Source organism: Leucoraja erinacea, chromosome 4, assembly GCF_028641065.1.
Source record: "Leucoraja erinacea ecotype New England chromosome 4, Leri_hhj_1, whole genome shotgun sequence".
Taxonomy (NCBI): Eukaryota; Metazoa; Chordata; class Chondrichthyes; order Rajiformes; family Rajidae; genus Leucoraja; species Leucoraja erinaceus.
The window spans coordinates 15,764,190-15,783,980 of NC_073380.1; the positions used below are offsets into that span (position 1 = coordinate 15,764,190).

The 19,791-nt window shown below is 42.8% G+C and overlaps 1 protein-coding gene across 1 annotated transcript in view; it reads left to right on the forward strand.

Moving 5' to 3' along the window:
* The first annotated feature begins 929 nt into the window (after positions 1-929).
* Positions 930-19,791, forward strand: part of stac (SH3 and cysteine rich domain) — a 54,604-nt gene continuing 35,742 nt past the window's right edge. Inside the window, exons 1-4 of the mRNA XM_055633439.1 lie at positions 930-1,456; positions 8,898-8,998; positions 15,012-15,093; positions 15,195-15,304. Of these exons, the coding sequence (XP_055489414.1) occupies positions 1,183-1,456; positions 8,898-8,998; positions 15,012-15,093; positions 15,195-15,304 (567 nt within the window). The 5' untranslated portion in view covers positions 930-1,182. The remainder of the gene's footprint in view (positions 1,457-8,897; positions 8,999-15,011; positions 15,094-15,194; positions 15,305-19,791) is intronic.

The window sequence follows — 19,791 nt, forward strand, 5'->3', positions numbered from 1 at the left end:
TTTGCAGTGAGCTGTAAATGCTTTACAAAAAGTAAAAAGTTCAAAGTTGAGTGTTGGAGATAATGAGTTTACCTGAAAATAAAACCAATGCCCCACGCAGTTTCTGTAGGTATCTCGTTGCAACCTCTGCACTGTTTATATCTGCACTTTCTCTGTATCTGTAACATTATATTCCACACTCTGTTATCTTTCTCTTGAACAACCTGTTGTATGTGGGTATGGATTAATTATATTTGTGTATGATTTAGCTGCATGGCACGTAAAAGTAAAACTTTCACTGTATCTTGATGAATGTAACAATAATAAATAAAATCATAAGAGGAAATTGTTACATTTTTTTGAAGCTCTGGATTAGTTCTTCTCTACTCTGTCTTTATGGCATTGCGGTTAATTAAACACACATTGCAAAAAGCAAACAATTGATCTATGTGCTATTTGCAACTGTTAATTACTGGTAGATAGACACAAAATGCTGAAGTAACTCAGTGGGACAGGCAACATCTCTGGATAACATGCGTGTGTGACTATGGGTCGTGACCCTTCTTCAGACTGAGTGGTAGGGGAGAGGGAAACGTGGAAGGATAAGGTTTGAAAACGAAAGATCAAAGGGGATGAAGCTCAAGGAAAATGTAGAATAGATCATGGTTAGCTAGGGGAAGTTGACAATGAGGTATATAAAGATAACATTTAATCAGGAGGACAGTCAGACTGGTAAGCGAACTAGAATGGGGGAGGGATGGAGAGAGAGGGCAAATAAGGGTTACTTGAAGTTAGAGAAATCAATTTCCATACCGATGCCTAAGTGAAATCTGAGGTGGAGGAGGCCCAGAACAGAGTGGTCATGGGAATGGGAGGGGGAGTTAAAGTGTTTAGCAACCGGGGTATCACGTAGATCTAGGGAGAGAGTGGAGGTGTTCAACAATAACAATGGCCGAGCCTGCGCTTGGTCTCACTGGTATATAGGACTCCACACCTGGAACAGCAGATACAGTAGATGAGGTTGAATGAGGTGCAAGTGAACCTCTGCCTCACCTGAAAGGACCGTTGGACGGAGTCAAAGGAAGAGGTATTATTGGAGTCAGACATGAAGCTGGAGCTCTGGGATTCAAGATAATATAGTTAGGTAACTGCACCCCTGTCAAGTTTCTAAGATGCTTAAACACCATTTCCATTCAATTGCAGATGGTGAAGGTAAGACGTTCCTTATCATTTAGGACAAAGACTCTGAGGAGCAAAAGTGCAGAGAACTTCTTCCAGCGGACAAGCAGTGAGACAAAACTGCAGGTGGAGCTACTGCCAGGAATCAGTTCCAGCACTGGACAGCTCCCAGTTTTGGAAAGTCAAGCATCCAGCCCAACCAAAACCGAGAGACAGTTTGATGACGGCACACATATTTTCATGGAGTACGTTTTCAAGAAACCAACTTTCTGTGACACCTGCAACCATATGATTGTTGGTAAGCATTCTCGTACAATAATGACAATGATCTTTGGAATTATAGAGTTGTATTTCTGACGAATAATGGTAGTTAAGAAATGGACCCATCTTTCAAAGACACTGTGCAGTAAATATAATAATTTACAGTCAGAGAATCATACAGCTAGGAAACGGGCTCTTCAGCCCAACGTGTCCATGCTGACCAAGCTGCTCCATCTACACTATTCCCACTTGCCTGTGTTTGGCTCATAACCTCCTATACCTTTCCAATGTGTCAATTGGAAAATCTCAGTGCAATTGCTGAAAGTTTTGAACACATCTTCTGTGTTTTCAGGCACATTACACCAATGAGTTGGAAATCCATAGTTTTAATCAATGCTGCTTCTGGTATGCATGATTAGCCCAAATCGGTCCTATCCATGTACCTGTCTAATTGCTTCTGAAACATTGCAATAGTCCCTGCCTCAACTACCTGCTCCAGCAGCTCGTTCCAGACACCCGCCACCCTTTGTGTGAAAAAGTTAATCCTCAGATTCTATATAATCTTTCCCCCTTCACCGTAAACCTATGCTCTCTGATTGTTCAATTCCCCTACTCTGGGCAAGAGGCTCTGTGCATTCACCCAATCTATTCCTCTCATGATTTTATACATCTCTATAAGACCACCCCTCATCCTCCTGTGCTCCAGGGAATAGTCCCAGCCTACTCGACCTCTCCCTACAGCTCAGACCCTCGAGTCCTGGCAACATCCTTGTAAATCTTCTCTGCACCCTTTCCAATTTAACAACATCGTTCCTGTAACATGATGCCCAGAATTGAACATAATGTTCTAAATGTGACCTCACCATCGTCTTACATAACTGTAACATGACTTCCCAACTTCTATACTCGAATAACTGCAACATGACCTCCGAACTTCTATAATCAGTATTAACAAACAAAATGTCCCCACATTTTGACATGGTGTATAAAAACTGCTTTGAAATTGTCACGGAATAATACACCACAGGAACAAACGCTTTGGTTTACTATGCCCATGCCAACCCAGTAGAGTTGCTGCCTTATAGCGCCAGAGCCCCAGATTTGATCCTGACTACGGGTGCTGTCTGTACGGAGTTTGTACGTTCTCCTTGTGACCGCGTGTGTTTTCTCCAAGAACATTGCTTTCCTCCCACACTACAAAGACGTACAGGTTTGTAGGTTAATTGGCTTGGTATAAATGTAAAAATTGTCCCTAGAGTAGAATAGTGTGTTGATGTGCGGGGATCGCTGGTCATCACGGACTTGGTGTGCTGAAGGGCCTGTTTCCGCGCTGTATCTCTTAACTAAACGAAACTAAGGAAGAAACAAGAATCAATATATGCTGGAATCTTGAACAAAAAACTAATTGATGGAGGAAATCAGCAGATCAGGCAGCATCTGTGGGGGGAAGGCAAAGATGATGTTTTGAGTCGGGACCGCTCAGATCAATGGAAAACGGGGGAGAAAGCTCGAACACTGCATTAGAGCTGGTGGTGGGGCAAAGTCTGGCAAATGATCAGTGGATAGGGGATGGGAGGTGGCTGGCAGATGAATGGAATAAATGACAAAGGTCATAAGCTCATAAGGAATAGTAGAATTAGGCCATTTGGTCCATCAAGTCTACTCCGCCATTCAGTCATGGCTGATCTATCTCTCCCGCTTAAGCCCATTCCCCTGCCTTTTCACCATAACCTCAGACACCTGTACTAATCAAGAATCTATCTATCTCTGCCTTGAAAATATCCACTGATGACCTCCACAGCCATCTGCGGCCTTACCAGCGCCTTAAAGGCGACACGTTAAAAGGAGACAAAGGGGTATGAGATAAGAAAAGAAGGGGGGGGGGGGGAGTGATTTGTAAAGCCAGAGGGAGGAATATGGGTGGAATGGGACGGGGGAGGTGAATGGCGAGGAACAAAAGGGGAATATGGGAGCTGTGGATGGGAAATTAGCCTATGCAGGAGGGGAGATGGTTAGAGTGAAGGTGGGAGACATCCCATTCCCCAGCACTGGGTCTTCCATGGTCTGCCGAGCAATTCAAGTGCTTGTTCAGAGAGTTCAATGTTGTAGAAGTACCTGACTCCACAACCCACTCAGGCAGCCGATCCCTGATTCCATAGATCAGTCCGAAGAAGGGTCTTGACCTGAAACGTCACCCTTTCCTTCTCTCCAGAGATGCTGCCTCACCCGCTGAGGTATGCCAGCATTTTGTGCCAACCCAGGTTAATAAAGGTCTTCCTCAGATCCCCTTAAACTTCTTACCCATTACTGATGCTCTTTAATTGTTATTATCTGCTGCTATGGGGAAACATTTCTTGCTATGTTCCTCATTTACTTGTACAGGTCCTCTCTCAGCTTCCTTCACTCGAAAGAAATTAAATTCCATGTGCCACTTCCACCTTCATATTATCATCATTATCATCTTCTCCTGTATCAAATTCTTCCCCAGTAGCAAATCTTCTCTTTCGTTTGATGAGCATTAATTAAGATTTGTGAGACATCATCAAATTTACCTTGTACATTAATATCCAACTCACAGGGTGATGGAGTTACACAGCATGGAAACAGGCCCTTCATCCCACCTTGTCCATGCCGACCAAATTGACACACTGGGCTTGTCCTATGTGCCTGCATTTCGTCCCGAGGTCTCCAAACCATTCCTATCCATAAATCTTTCCAAATGTTGTTTAAAAGTCATACTTGTATCCACTTTTATAGTTTCCTCTGGCAAATCATTACAGATGTGGAATATCTGAGTAGAAAAAGCTGCCCCTGTGGTCCTTCTTAAGTCTCTTCCTCCTCAGCTTAAACATGTGCCCTTTAGAAACATAGAAAATAGGTGCAGAAGTAGGCCATTCGGCCCTTCGAGCCTGCACCGCCATTCAATATGATCATGGCTGATCATCCAACTCAGTATCCTGTACCTGCTCTCTCTCCATACCCCCTGATCCCTTTAGCCACAAGGGCCACATCTAACTCCCTGTTAAATATAGCCAATGAACTGGCCTCAACTACATTCTGTGGCAGAGAATTCCAGAGATTCACCACTCTCTGTGTAAAAAATGTTTTTCTCATCTCAGTCCTAAAAGATTTCCCCTTTATCCTTAAACTGTGACCCCTTGTTCTGGACTTCTCCAACATCGGGAACAATCTTCCTGCATCTAGCCTGTCCAACCCCTTAAGAATTTTGTAAGTTTCTATAAGATACCCCCTCAATCTTCTAAATTCTAGCGAGTACAAGCCTAGGCTATCCAGTCTTTCTTCATATGAAAGTCCTGACACCCCAGGAATCAGTCTGGTGAACCTTCTCTGTACTCCCTGGCAAGAATGCCCTTCCTTTAGTTTTAGAATCATCTGCTATCTGAAAAAGACCATCAGCTCACTTTATCTGAACCCCACATGATGATGCATTATGAACAATTTCACTCCACAGCCTAAAAGAATAAACTCCCAACCTATCCAACCTCTGCCTCTACTTCAGGCCCTGAAGCCCAGGTAAAATCCTGGTGAATCTCTTCTGTATTCTTTCCAACTTAATGATATCCTTCCTGTAGCTAGGCCACTAAAACTCCACACAGTTCTCCGATGACTTGTACAGCTGCATCACGATGTGACAATTTTTGTCCTCAATAACCTTTCTCATAATGGCTGGCATGAACCATGAAGCATGTAGGAAAGAACTGCAGATGCTGGTTTAAATCTAAGGTAGACACAAAATGCTGGGGTAACTCAGCGGGACAGGCAGTATCTCTGGAGAGAAGGAATGGGTGATGTTTCGGATCGAGACACTTCTTCAGTTTGAACGTTACCCATTACTTCTCTCCAGAGATGCTTCCTGTCCTGCTGAGTTCCTCCAGCATTTTGTGTGAACCATGAACCTGTACTCCTAGATTTCTCTGTTGTGCAACAATCGCCTGGGCTCCGTCATTTACTCTGCTTGTCCTGCTCTGATGTGTCATACCAAACTGCAACACATCGCAGTTGTCAGAGTTTAATTCCATTTGCCCATTCCTTAGTGCACTTTTCCAACTGTTCTTGATCCAGTTGTTAACTTGAATATCTTTCTATTCTGTCCACTGTATTACCAATTGTAGGTGTCATTTGTAAAAATATTAACAATGCTTACATCATCATTCAAATCGCTAATGTAGATGATAAACAGCAATGGTACTGAGTGGGTCAGGCAGCATCTCTGGAAGGAAAGGATAGACGATGTTTTAGGTTGGAACTTTTCTTCAGACACACTCTACCAGTTAACCTGCCAGACCCGAAACATTGCCTATCCAGTCCCTCCAGAGATGCTGGCGGACCCACTGAGTTCCTTCAGCACTTTGTGTTCTATGCAAGATTCCAGCATCCGCAGTTCCTTGTGTCTACAAACAACAGTAGACCCAGCACTGATCCCTGCAGCATTCCACTATTCACAGGCCTCTAATCAGAAAAAAAACAGGACTCTACCTCTGTTCTAAAAATGATGCAAATATCCCTTCAAGGGACTATGCAATTTCTACCTAGCCTCTCACAAGGTCCAGGGTTGTACTCCATCAGGCCCCGGGGACTTATCCACTTTAATGCACTTAAACTACCAATAACTACTCTTTGTTAGACAAAAATACTGGAGAAACTCAGCGGGTAAGGCAACATCTATGGAGCGAAGGAATATGTGACGTTTCGGCTCGAGACCCTAGACCCGTCTGAAGAAGGGTCTCGACCCAAAACGTCACCTATTCCTTCGCTCCATAGATGCTGCCTCACCCATTGAGTTTCTCCAACATTTTTGTCTACCTTCGATTTTTCCAGCATCTGCAGTACTTTCTTAAATAACTACTCTTTGGTAATTTGTATATAATCTAAGACCACACATCTCCTATGCCTCAATTCCTTAGCTTCCATGATCTACTCCCATTAAAAATCCACCATCTCTTATGGATATCTATCTGTAGCCACTCTTTAACTCTTGTCCAATCTTTACATCTTGGAATCTGTACATGTCTTCATTTTGCCCTCCGGAATGCCTTCTTAAGTGTTCTCCAACATTATTTGTGGGTGGATTTACGATCTTCTCCGACTAAATCTAACATATGCATCCTTCTTCATCATGATCAAAGTCTCAACACCTCTCATCAAGGGGTTCCTAAACCCACCAGCGTTGTCCTTCACCCTTGCTGGAACATGTTGCCCTTGTACAATTGTCATCTCACTTTTGACAGCCTCTCACTTGCCAGCTATCCCCTCACCTGCAAACAGACTCTACCAATCGACGATTGCAAGTTCCTGCTTAATGCCTACAAAATTTACCTTGCTCTCTTTTGGGACTTTGCTTGTGGGACAATCCTATCAAACTCCATGAATTACTTTAAAACATACCCAATTATCAACACTGATCCCAAAATCGTCCCATTTTTACATTGTAGTAATGAGGAATTAAGAAAGGAATTAAGAAATGGTGGATGAATTGGATACATTTTTGTATCAATCTTCATTGTGGAAGACAACAGCAATGTGCCAGAAATTCAAGAGAATCAAGGGGGCAGAGGTTTGTGGAGTTGTAGTTGCTAAGGAGAAGGTGCTTGAGAAGTTGACAGGACTGAAGGTGGATAAGTCACATGGACAGATGGACAATACCCCAGGGTCTGAAACGGATACAGATTTAGAGACTGACCTGCTGAGTTACTCCAGCCTTATCATCGAGTCATAGAGTGAAACAGCATGGAAACAGGCCCTTCAGCCTATCAAGTCTGCACAAACCAGTGATCCAAGCACATTAGCACTACCTACACACACTAGGGACAATTTTACATTTACACCAAGCCAATTATCCTACAAACCTGTACCTCTTTGAAGAGTGGGAGGAAACCGAAGATCTCGGCGAAAACTCGCGCAGTTCCCGGGGGAACATACAAACTCCATACAAACAAGCACCCAGAGTCAGAATCGAACCTGGGTCTCTGGCGCTGTAAGGAGTTTGTGGGAGTGGGAGAGTCTAGGACGAGAGACCATAGCCTCAGAATAAGACATACCTTTAGAAACTAGATGAGGAGGAATTTCTTTAATCAGAGGGTGGTGAATCTGTGGAATTCATTGCCACAGATGGCTGTGGAGGCCAAGTCAATGGATAATTTTAGGTGATAGATAGATTCTTGATTAGTAAGGGTATCAGGTATCATAGGTAGAAGGCAGGAGAGTGAGGTTGAGAGAGAAAGATAAATCAGCCATGGCGGAGTAGACTTGATGGGCCGAATGGCCTAATTCTGCTCCTAGAACGTATGTTCTTCTAATGCATACAGGCTAGAATACATAGATAAGAAATCATTTGTGTGAAGGAGTAATTGATGGTCAGTCCAGATATGGCAGGCTGATCGACCTGTTTCCATGCTGTATCTCTAAACTAGAACTAGGCAAAACGAAACATTTGTATGTGTAAAATTATGAGGCTACAGAATTTACTTCAGATCTAGTTACTGAAACCGGGAATGTTAACGGCTCAATTGCTTACAAAAGGACAAAAAGTCTAAAGCATTTGAAGGCATGGCCACATGGGAAGAGGCCGACTGATGACATAGAAATGAAACAGAGTGAAGATTGTTTTCCTCCTGCTTTTTATTTTTATTCAAGTAAGTCATAGTCATAGAATCTTACAGTCCGAGAGTGATACAGTGTGGAAACAGGCCCTTCAGCCCAACTTGCCCACACCGGCCAACATGACTCAGCTGCACTAGTCCCACCTGCCCACATTTGGTCCATATCCCTCCAAACCTGTCCTATCCATGTACCAGACTAACTGTTTCTTAAATGTTGGGATAGTCCCTGCCTCAACTACCTCCTCTGGCAGCTTGTTCCATACACCCACCACCCTTTGTGTGAAAAGGTTACCCCTCTGCTTCCTATTAAATCTTTTCCCCTTCACCTTAAACATATGCCCTATGGTCCTTGATTTACCTACTCTGGGCAAGAAACTCTGTGCATCTACCTGATCTATTCCTCTCATGATTTTATGCACCTCGATAAGATCACCCCCTCATCCTCCTGCGCTCCAGGGAATAGAGTACAGGTCTACTCAACTTCTCCCTATAGCTCACACCCTCCAGACCTGGCAACATCCTCATAAATCTTCTCTGTACCCTTTCCAGCTTGACAACATCTTTCCTATAACATGGTGCCCAGAACTGAACACAATACTCTAAATGCGGCCTGACCAACGTCTTATACAACTGCAACATGACCTCCCAACTTCTATACGCAGGTATAAGATGTACTGAGGTGTAAATGAGAAAACCATCATGCTTCCAAGATAACTAATTTGTAATCTATTTCCAATCATCTGAAAGGGTTGAGGATAAGGTTAATTAGCTAAGTTAAATGAACTTTGTTTGTTCACGTCTCTTATTCTAATTTACTGTGAGGGAAACATTGACCAGTGATGCATATGCATTTAACAGGCACCAAAGCCAAACTTGGCCTGCGTTGCAAAGCTTGTAAAATGAGCATCCATCACAAATGCATTGACGCCGTTGAACAGTACCGATGCATGGGCAAACTGGTAAGCTACATGGACTATTTTATATGGTTACCATGGAAACAGATCCAACAATACGCCCTGGGATTAATCCTTGAGGGCTGATTGGAGTTTAAAATTCATAAAGATGTTGTCATCATCAAATATCTTGAAGTAACTATTTTTTGTGGAGTAGAATGGTAAATATTTAAATATAATGTGCCAGTTCTGTTGTCATGTTCTTGAAGAGGGACCCCTTCCTCACCTAAATATTATCTCTTTGACTCCTTGTTACAATTCTAGCTGTACTATCTTGGCATGGGAATGCCGTTATCCAGTGGGTAAAGTGGTCAATTGGCACAAAACGACCTTTTATTTTGCGACCCAGTCAAGGTTCCTGTGAAATGTATGTGTTGTTCTGTAGGCTATGCTCATTCTCCCATGTCACGTCAACAATCTAATGCTGTCCTTAACTTCCCTGCTTCTAAGTCACATTATACTATGGGGAGAGTGTAAAACTTTAGTCGCCCTCAGTGTGTTGGGCTCTAAGACTTCCAATGCCTAGGTTCCAGAGTCAAGTGCAAAAGGGCCTGTCCCACTTGGGTGTCATATGCACGTCACGCAGGTGGCGAGCGAGGATTTTGAGAATCCCCAAATCCTGAGGAGCTGTACGCTACCGTGCGTCGCTGCCTACGCCACCACGCCTCACCACACGCCATGCATCGTGACGCATAAATGATGTCGCGTAAATGACGCGCAAATAACGCTCAAGTGGGACAGGCCCTTTAAACACATCAGTGCAGACTAGCTACTACTGGACTTTGCCTGGTTGAACAGTATGCAGCTGGCCTCAGTCTCTCTTCATGGTCTGCGTTACTATTACTTTTTATACCCTCTCTCATTATCATTGTTCAAATGGAAGAGTTTAGTCAAACCTGTGAATCCCAGTGCTGGGTAGAAGGTCTAGGTTTTTTGCATTTTTTTTTTTTTCAAATGCCCAAATTTATTCCTCCCTCCCAATCTACCTTTTCTCTCTCTCGAGTGTTTGCCTTCCCTTGTGAGTTCCCTCAAACCACCTTTTATAATATTGGGCCTGATGTAAAGAAAATAAAGAAAATCAGGAAGAAAAGTGGGAAGAAAATAAAGCAAACTTAAAATGCCGTTAATAGAAATATCTGCATGTTTGCATCTCTCCTTTGTCAAAACCTTTGTAAGTAACTAAGAGAAAACAACGAATAGACGGTTAATTTCCACATAGATAGCTTCTAAGAAAGGCGGGAGAGAGAAAACAGGGAATTATAGGAGCAAAGAGGTCCTTCTGCAGTTGTACAGCGCCCTAGTGAGACCACACCTGGAGTATTGTTTGCAGTTTTGGTCTCCAAATTTGAGAAAGGACATTCATGCTATTGAGGGAGTGCAGCGTAGGTTTACAAGGTTAATTCCCGGGATGGCGGGACTGTCATATGTTGATAGAATGGAGCGGCTGGGCTTGTATACTCTGGAATTTAGAAGGATGAGAGGGTATCTTATTGAAACATATAAGATTATTAAGGGTTTGGACACGCTAGAGGCAGGAAACATGTTCCCGATGTTGGGGGAGTCCAGAACCAGGGGCTACAGTTTAAGAATAAGGGGTAGGCCATTTAGAACGGAGATGAGGAAAAACCTTTTCACCCAGAGATTTGTGAATCTGTGGAATTCTCTGCCTCAGAAGACAGTGGAGGCCAATTCTCTCGATGCTTTTCTAGAGACAGAGATCTTAAAGATAGCGGAATCAGGGGATATGGTGAGAAGGCAGGAACGGGATATTGAATGTGGATGATCAGCCATGATCACAGTGAATGGCAGTGCTGGTTCAAAGGACCGAGTGGCCTACTCCTGTACCTATTGTCTGACACATATCCAAAAAACAACGAAAAAGAAAAGATGGGTGTTTGTCTCCAACCCCACACAACTTGCACAACTTATTAAAGAGATGCTACCTCTTTAAACACAAGAGGTACTATGACACATTATAAGACAAGAAATACTATAAGAGACGCTATAAATATATTTCACACATAATGAATCATTCAGTGACATCTCATTTCATCTGGATTATAGGATTAATTTAACATTCTTCCAGAACCAGTCGAACAAACAAGTAACAATCTTTGAACTCACTAAAACTTCATGCCTTTACATCTTTACATACTGATCACAATCCACTCATAAGTTGCCACACCTCATGCAATGTGTTGAATCTAATAGGTATTCCCACACCTAAAACAATACAATTCTCGCTCAAAGTAAACACTTCCAGGAAATCATTCCAACCCTTAAGATGTAGATACACCTGCTTTCTTCAATCATAGTTGTCCGTATTACCAAACCAATTCTGTTAAAGAGATTTTTAAATAACTCGGCACAAACATCGGGAAAGGCATTCAAGACTTTATTTAAGAGAATCCAACACGACGATAGCTGACCTCACCGAAGAAAGATTCCTCTGCTCCTTATATACAGAATCTCCATTTGATGTGTTGTTTACTGCCGCAGGCACCAAAGCGTTTTTACTTGTTCAGAATGATCTTGTTACAGTTTTAATTCATGCACCTCCCTAACGACACAGATTAACAAACACGGCTCAATCCCATCCCATGCTAAATAAACAGATGCCCTGTTCCCCTTTCAACCTAATTTTATTGTTTTACGATCGCCATTTGCCCTTTTACAGCCTCTGTTGAGGACCGACCGACCATTCTGTGTCAGATTGGGGAGAGGTCAGGGGGGATGGTGAAGACATGAGATGGATGAGGGCTGGGAGCAGAGGGGGACAGAGGATGGAAGGATATTTGGGCTAAGTGCCATGGGTGTTGATGAGGAATGCTGTACGGGTGAGGGGTGGTAGGGGTAACATAGCACAGTGTGCTGTTCTGCTTGCCCATCCCAAAGCAGGATGTCAGAATATTTGTGCTACGGTGGTGGGTTTGTTGGTATTGTTTTGTATTGTACGTATTATTCCTGTAAATAATTGATCAACATTATTTTTGGTGCAAAGAAAAAAGTATGACATCAAGTTGGAAAGGGTGCAGAATGGATTGACCAGATTGTTACCTGGGCTTGAGTTATAGGGAGAGGCTAGATAGGCTAGGACTGTTTTCTTTCATGTGTAGGAGGTTGAGGGGTGACCTTACTGAGTGTCCAAGATCATGAGGGATGTGGATAGAGTGAACATTTAGACTTTGTCCCGGGGTAGTGGGCAAGTGGGACTAGCGCCGTATGCCAACTTGGTCGGCAAGGACAGGGTGGGGTGAATGATCCGTTGATGGCCCGTGAATGGTCTCTCTGACTTTGTGATATAATTCGCAGGCATCCAGTTAGAGAAACGACCTTCCACCATTGCCCTCTGTTCCGATCATGAAGCCAGTTCTGTATCCAGTTAGCTGACTCTCCCTGGGTCCCTTGTGATCTAGCCTTCCACTCTGGTATTAAAATGAAGCTAATATGTTGCTGAAAATAATTATTGTGTCAACAGTTAGTTTAAAAAAAACCTGGAAAAGTAGCTCTGCTGTGGAAGGACTTTTCTTTGCTTTACGTTATTCAATCAAATCAGATGATACTATACGTAAATACAATCATGCCAAACTCAAGTACAATAGGTAGAGCAAAGGGTAAGGTAGAGTTCAGAATATAGTTCTCAGCATTGTGACACACCAGTTCCAAGAGCCAAAATCAATATCTGCAATGGGGTCGAGGTGAATCGGGCAGTATCCTCGCTTATGGATAATGGATGGGAAGAAGCTGTTCCTGAGTCTGGCGGTGGGGCATGCTTACCAGCTTCCGTATCTTCTGCCCAATGGGAGTGGGTGAAGAAGAAATGACCGGGATAGGATGAATCCTTCATTATGTTGGCTGGTTGTCCCAGGCAGGATGATGTGTGGATGCGGTCAATGGTGAAGAGTCTGGTCTGCGTGATGCTCTGGGATACATCCACAATTCTCTGCAACTTCTTGCGGTCTTAGTTTATTTTAAAGGGCCTGTTCCACTTGCGAGACTTTTTTGGCGACTAGGCTGTTGCCACTTGGTCGCGGGGAGATGCCTGTATGGTCGTGAATAGTCGACCAAAGAATTGTACCTTTTTCTGGTGGCCGCTGGATTTTCAACATGTTGAACATTTTTGGCGATCTGCTACGACTATGACGGGTGCTGGCAGTGGCCGAAAAAATTGCGTAAGTGGGACAGGCCCTTAAGTTTTTGCAATACAGGATGGAACCAATCCCTTCAGCCCACTGATTCCACGCTGACGATCGATCACCCATTCATATTAGTCTTATGTTATCCCATTTTCTCATCTTACACACTAGAGACAATTTACTGAGGCACAATTAAAACCCACACTTCTTTGTGATGTGGGAGGAAACTAGAGCTCCTGCAGGAAACCCATGCGATCACAGGCAGTTTCCAATTCAGGCTTGTACAATGCATGTTGAAGCCTGATGGTGACATTAAACATTAAAACCTTTGAGATTTTAAAAATCAAGCCTGTATTTTATCCCATCAGATAAAGCATAAAAAGAAGTTTAATTTGATACCTAATTCACTTTCACATCTTCAGTATTAAAAAAGTTATGGCCATTTTCATACTCAGAAACTAGCATCTTGTTCCCTATTGCTTTTCCATTGACTTAATACAAAAGTTGTGATCGAGGACAGTCAAAAGCCCATAACTTTCTTAAAAATTAAGAGAACTGAGTAAAATGTTCAGTTATTGTAGATTGAAGCATTCTGAAACAAATATAAAACATTGGATGACCTGAAACTAAAGCATATAATTAGTTACCTAATTCTAGCTAATTACAAAATTGACCGTTGTGATGGAAATAGTAATAAACACCCAGACTGCCTTGAAAATTCAAAACTGTGTTATTCTCAAGATCAGAACTTTAATATTATTGTATTATATGCTGTAAGTCTGCAACAGATAAGTAAATAAATTACAATTTCTAGCAATAGACCAAGTCTTTATGGAGAAAATCAGTTGCTAGCTGGTACATTGGCATATCATAATCAGTAGCATTATCATACTCCTCAGATTATAACCAATAAGCAACTCTATACACCTTGTTTTTCTTCAACTTTTCAATTTTGGCATTATAAGCTACAGGTTTTTGCTCTTCAAACTACGCATGACATGCATTTCTGCCCACTACTTTCCCATTAAGAATGTCCTGTAGATCATCACATTTGAAGTAAACCAAATTTGGATAATCTCTGCGAATGCTGTTTAAATCAGTCTCTTTTGCTGGCCATTAGGATTGACAATTTTGCATTTCTTCTTCGGAGACATCTGTTTAAAACGTAAGGGAAGAAAAACACTGAACAGCATTAACAGAAACAAATTATTATTTGCCGTTTTAGAAAAAAGGTAGAAATGATAAAGTTAAACGCTAAAACGTTAAAACACTCCAATCTTTTGTGTCCATCTTTGGTGTAAACCAGCAGCTGCAGTTCCTTCCTACACAAGTAAACATTATGTCAGTTGAGCATCTTAAACAAAAACTGACATATCTGATGACTTGCATCACAGAACACCACAGGAGATCCTTTTTCCCTGTGGCTATCAATCTGTACAACTCCTCCCCCTTCTGTCGTATGGTAGACCGACCCCCCCCCCCAATCTTTGCACATCCCCGATCCTGGACTTTCCACTCGTCACTTTAATTTCATGTTTCATGTATTAAATATGTTGCCGTCGACAGCATCATGGTCATTTCAATCGAACGCCATTTTAATTTGATAATTAACATTTATATCTAATTCTGCTTTTATGTTGATTTTAGTCAATCGATCCTAGACTCACTTTCAGAATCTTGCAATGCACATTTCCCTCTGCTTCGTTAATCTGCACGTCAATACTGTTTGGACTATTTTGTTAAATGTAGCATTCTCAGGGCACGAAAGAATGGTATATAGCATCTTCCACAACTAAATGTGCCAGAATAAGTGGTGGGTGGATTGCACCCTTCTAAACAGTGTATGAACTAATTGCGTTCGGATGTCTTTTCTCTGTTGATAGCCGAAGGGTTTCCGACGTTACTACAGCTCCCCATTATTAATCCATGAACAGTATTCCTGTATCAAAGAGGTCATGCCTATTGGTAAGTATTGTTACAATTATTCCAAAGGGATATATGTCTTGTTTATTTGCATGGCTCCCTGTGGTGATTTTTCTTAATTGTCCATTTATTTCCTGATAAAGCTTGCAGCAGTAAAGTTGACCCAGTGTATGAAACTCTCCGGTTCGGAACATCGCTGGCGCAAAGATCCAAGAAGTCAAGCTTTGGATCAGACTCATCTCAACATCATGCTGTAAATAATTACTACTATTGCATTTGATTCATTGTTAAACTGTTACTCGATTATTTGGCAGATGAAGCAACCCAACCTCACATTGGCTTTTATCTTCTTTGTTAATAGTAAATATGATACAATTACGGCAAATCCAATTTCCTGGACCCACGCCGACTGCGGAGAATGTATATTTAAAAAATGGCTGCTCCTGATTTTACATCCAATATAAATATCCTGATAAAATAGGTGAATCAAGGACCAGAGGATGTAGGTTTGAACTAATGGAGAAACAAGGCAGTGCAGATGCTGGTTTATAAAAGAAGACACAAAGTACTGGAGTAACACGGTGGGTTAGATATCGCCCCTGGAGAACATGGATAGGTTGCATTTCAGGTCGGGACACTTCTTCAGTGATAGTAGGGGGGAAGAAAGCTAGAGGAGGGGCAGGACAAAGCATGGCAGGTAATAGCCAAGGGGAGGGGAACTTTGATAGGAAGGTGATTGGACAAAGGCCAGAGATAAAACAAAATATGTTAGACAATTGTGAAGCAAGAGTAGATAGAAGGGAAGGGGAAAAATAGATGGGGCACATGGGAGGGGCTGGGAGAACCTAGGTGCGGGGGGGCAGTGTGATTAGAGGTTGCCTAAAATTGGAGAATTCAGTGTTCATACTGTGAATTGCAAGCCACCCAAGTGGAATATGAGGTGTTGTTCCTCCAGCTTGGCTTGGTATGTGGCCTCACTCTGGCAATGGGGGAGGCCCAGGACAGAAATGTCAGTCAGGGAAGGGGATTTCCAATGTTTAAGAACCAGAAGATCCATTAGCCCTTGTCAGAATGACCATGTGTGCTCCTCAAAATGGTCGCCAAGTCTATACCTGGTCCTGTTGATGTACAGTAGGAGGTTGTATCAGGAACCATGGACGCAGTAGATGAGGTTCCTGGATGGAGCCGAGAGTGGTGTACAGGTAGCTCTGTCCCACCTGGAATGACAGCTTGGGTTCCTGGATGGAGCCGAGAGTGGAGATATGGGGACAGGTGTTACATCTTCTGCAGGGGGGGGTGGGAAGGTGAGGACCAGGGGAACTCTGGAGGGGAAAGGGAGTGAAAGTAGAGCTACGGGACACAGTGGAGATGCAGGTGACGGAGCCATCAATGACAGCAGGGGAAACCACATTTACTTAAGAAAGAGGCCATCTTGGATATCCTAGAATGAAAAGGCTGATCTTGGGAGGGAGCAGATGTGACAGAGACGGAGGAATTGAGAGTAGGGGATAGCGTCCTTGCTAGAGGCAAGGGTGGGAGGAAGTGTAGTCCAGATAACTGTGGGAGTCGATGGGTTTGTAGTAAACTTCAATCGATAGTCTGTCCCCTGTGATGGAGACAGAGAGATCAAGAAAGGGAAGAGAGGCGACAGAGATCGACTGTGTCATCAGGGTGGAAGTGAGTGGAGAAGTTCATGGAATCAACGAGTTTTGCATGGGCACAGGAGGCAGCTCCATACAGCCTTCGATGTAGCAGACAAATAGTTGGGTGATGGTGGCTGTGTACTCCTGAAACAATAACTGTTCGACATAACCAACAAAAAGTCTGGCATAGTTGGGGCCCATGTGAGTGCCCATTGCCCATTGCTACACCTTTAATTTGAAGCAAGTGAGAGGAGTCAAAATGGGATTTGCTGAGGTGAGGACAGGTTCTGTCAGGCAGTGGTCACCATCAGTTTCTTCAGTAAGCATGGATTCCCCCATACTGTCATTGATTTATCCCTCACCTGCATCTCCTCTGTGTCCCGTGGGTCTGCTCTTGCTCCCCCTCCACAAGACGGAACAAGGATAGAGTTCCTCTGGTCCGAGCCTTTCACCACACCAGCCTCAGTATCCAACACATCTTCCTCCATCTCCGGACTTCCAACGTATCCCACCACCAGACATATCTTCCCGTTACACTCCTTTCCGATCTCCACGGAGACCATTCACTCCACAACTCCTTGGTTTACTCATCCTTTCCCTCCCAAACCACTGAAGTCTGAAGAAGGGCTCTGGAGCAAAACATGACATATCCTTATTTGTCTGTAATGCTGCCTGACCTGCATATTCCAACACTTTTTGTCTATATGAGGGAATTTTGTTATATACCTGTACCCTGAATCTGGGTTTACTTGGGGCTCAGCTAAGATAGGAACAGACTCAAGATAACACATCTCATAGATCAGTGGTGAGATTCTCGAACAAGCCGATTTATTGAAAACTTAACAGTACCCACTGCGAAACACTCTGAGAGAACCCAAAGTGTTTCAAAGATTCACAGTACTCTCACATTTCTAACACTTTAACCCAGATTCCACATGGCCAGTGTGGAATCCGGGCCTCTCATTGAAATCAATTAAAAAGTAATGAATTAGGCAGAAAACAAACAAACTTAAAACACAGATACGGCAAATCAAAACTGCATCCTTGCACCTCTTCTTTGCTAGAACCTTTGTAAAAAAAAAACAAAGAGTGAACAGTTAATTCTCCTATTGAAAACTTCTAACAAATGTCCAAACAATGAAAGATGAATGGGTTGGAGAGGCCCCCTCACACAGTGTTTTAAAGGGACACTCACTCTTAAAACACAAGAGATACTACAAATATATTTCACAGAAAGGAGCACAATCATTCAGTCATTTGGACTATAGGATTAATTCTACATTCTCCCAGATCTGATCTAACAAATAATTTAACAATCTTTGCACTCACTTACATCATGCTTTTTAAAATCTTTTCTCATGCAAATTAACTAGCAGGTTGGCACACCTCATGCAATATGCTGAATCTCACAGATATTCACACACTTATAACATTCCTGGTTGCTCACATCTCCTGTTTTGCTTACTTTGGCCTATATTCCCAAATTAGCCTCAGCTCATCACCCAGGTCAATATCTCATTAAGATCATTTCCCACCAGGAGCGACATATCAATTATAATCTTTACATGAGGCCCCATTCCATATTGAAACAATTTCAGGAACATATTATCATTTCTATCACAGTTTACCTGCCCTGAATATTCAGTATAAGCCAGAAACGTTTGTTCTGCAGTCTTCTACCTTTTCCCTTGACCCTTGTTTACCAGGGTTACTCTGACCCAGTTTGGTGTGACTCTTCCGAGTCCATTTTTTTGTTTACAACTTCCTCAATAACATCAAACTTACGTTCATTAGTTAAAGCCTGTTGTGTGACCCAGGACCCGTCTCAGGTATTTTGGTGCAACGCTGCCCAGACTGCCGAACGTACTTTGTTCTCCGTTATCAAATTACTATCCTCGTTAGTAAGGCTATGAACCTCCTTTATTTTTCCCTAACTTATCCCAAAATACCATTGTTCTTCTTTAAAAACAGGCAGCTGATTTAAAATCATCTGTCTCTCTGAGTCTGTCAAAGGTACTTGCCGTGTAATTCGTCTCCCTATCGTACTGACTAGTGTCCAAATCAGAGCTACTGAGACTGCAGCTCATTTCTTTACATCTCTGTCCTGGGATGGGGACAGTCGACAATCCCCATCATACCCACCTCTATACATCCCACGATCTAAACTTCCCCAGTCAATGTCAGCCCTGTCCATCGGCGGGGATGGTAGGTGACACATCCACCACCAGTCCCCCGCATAGTATTGTATGTACTTCTTCCTGTGCATGGTCTACTGCTGCAATTTTTACTTTTTATTTTTGGTTCTTTGGCTGCGAGTGTAATTATTTCCTTTTCCATATTTACTATTTTAATGTTCCTGCTACCAAACCTTTTGCTATGTGAGCCATGCTTCTGGATCGTATCCTTATTTTCTATAATAATTCATTATAGTTTGTACTATGGATCCCTTGGGTCCACATTTGATGTTAGTGCTTTTCTTAACTGTGGCCATCCTCAGTACATTGAGTGCCCTATCAATACTTTATATTATTTTAAACCACCATTAGGTTTCTCACCAACGCAAGATGCCCTTGTGTCTCACCTCACTGCAGCAGTACCTGTCTTCTTAAACATCTCATTGCAAAAGTACCTAACATCTTGCACCACCATCTCTATACCTGTGACGGCCGGTATGTCTCATGTCTCATTGCAAAAGTACCTAATGTCTTAAGTACCTGCCTCATTAGTACCTGATATCTTACTCATCTCACTGCAACAGTACCTCATATCCTACGCCACCGCGTTAGTATCTAACACCTTACATCTTCACCGATCGTGTCTAATAAAGTCACCACATTTAATTCTCCCTCCACTTTGTTCTTTTGGTACAACCGCTTACAGTTAGCTGACAACAATATGGGATTTCCTCCTCTCACCATGAGCAGTAAAATTAAACAGACTCGCCCAATTAGGAGCCACATTGGTGACGGTCATCATGTATAGGATTTAAGAGAGAGTTAGATAGAGCTCCAGGGGAGAAAGCAGGCACGGGTTATTGATAGGGGACGATCAGCCATGATCACAATGAATGGCGGTGCTGGCTCGAAGGGCCGAATGG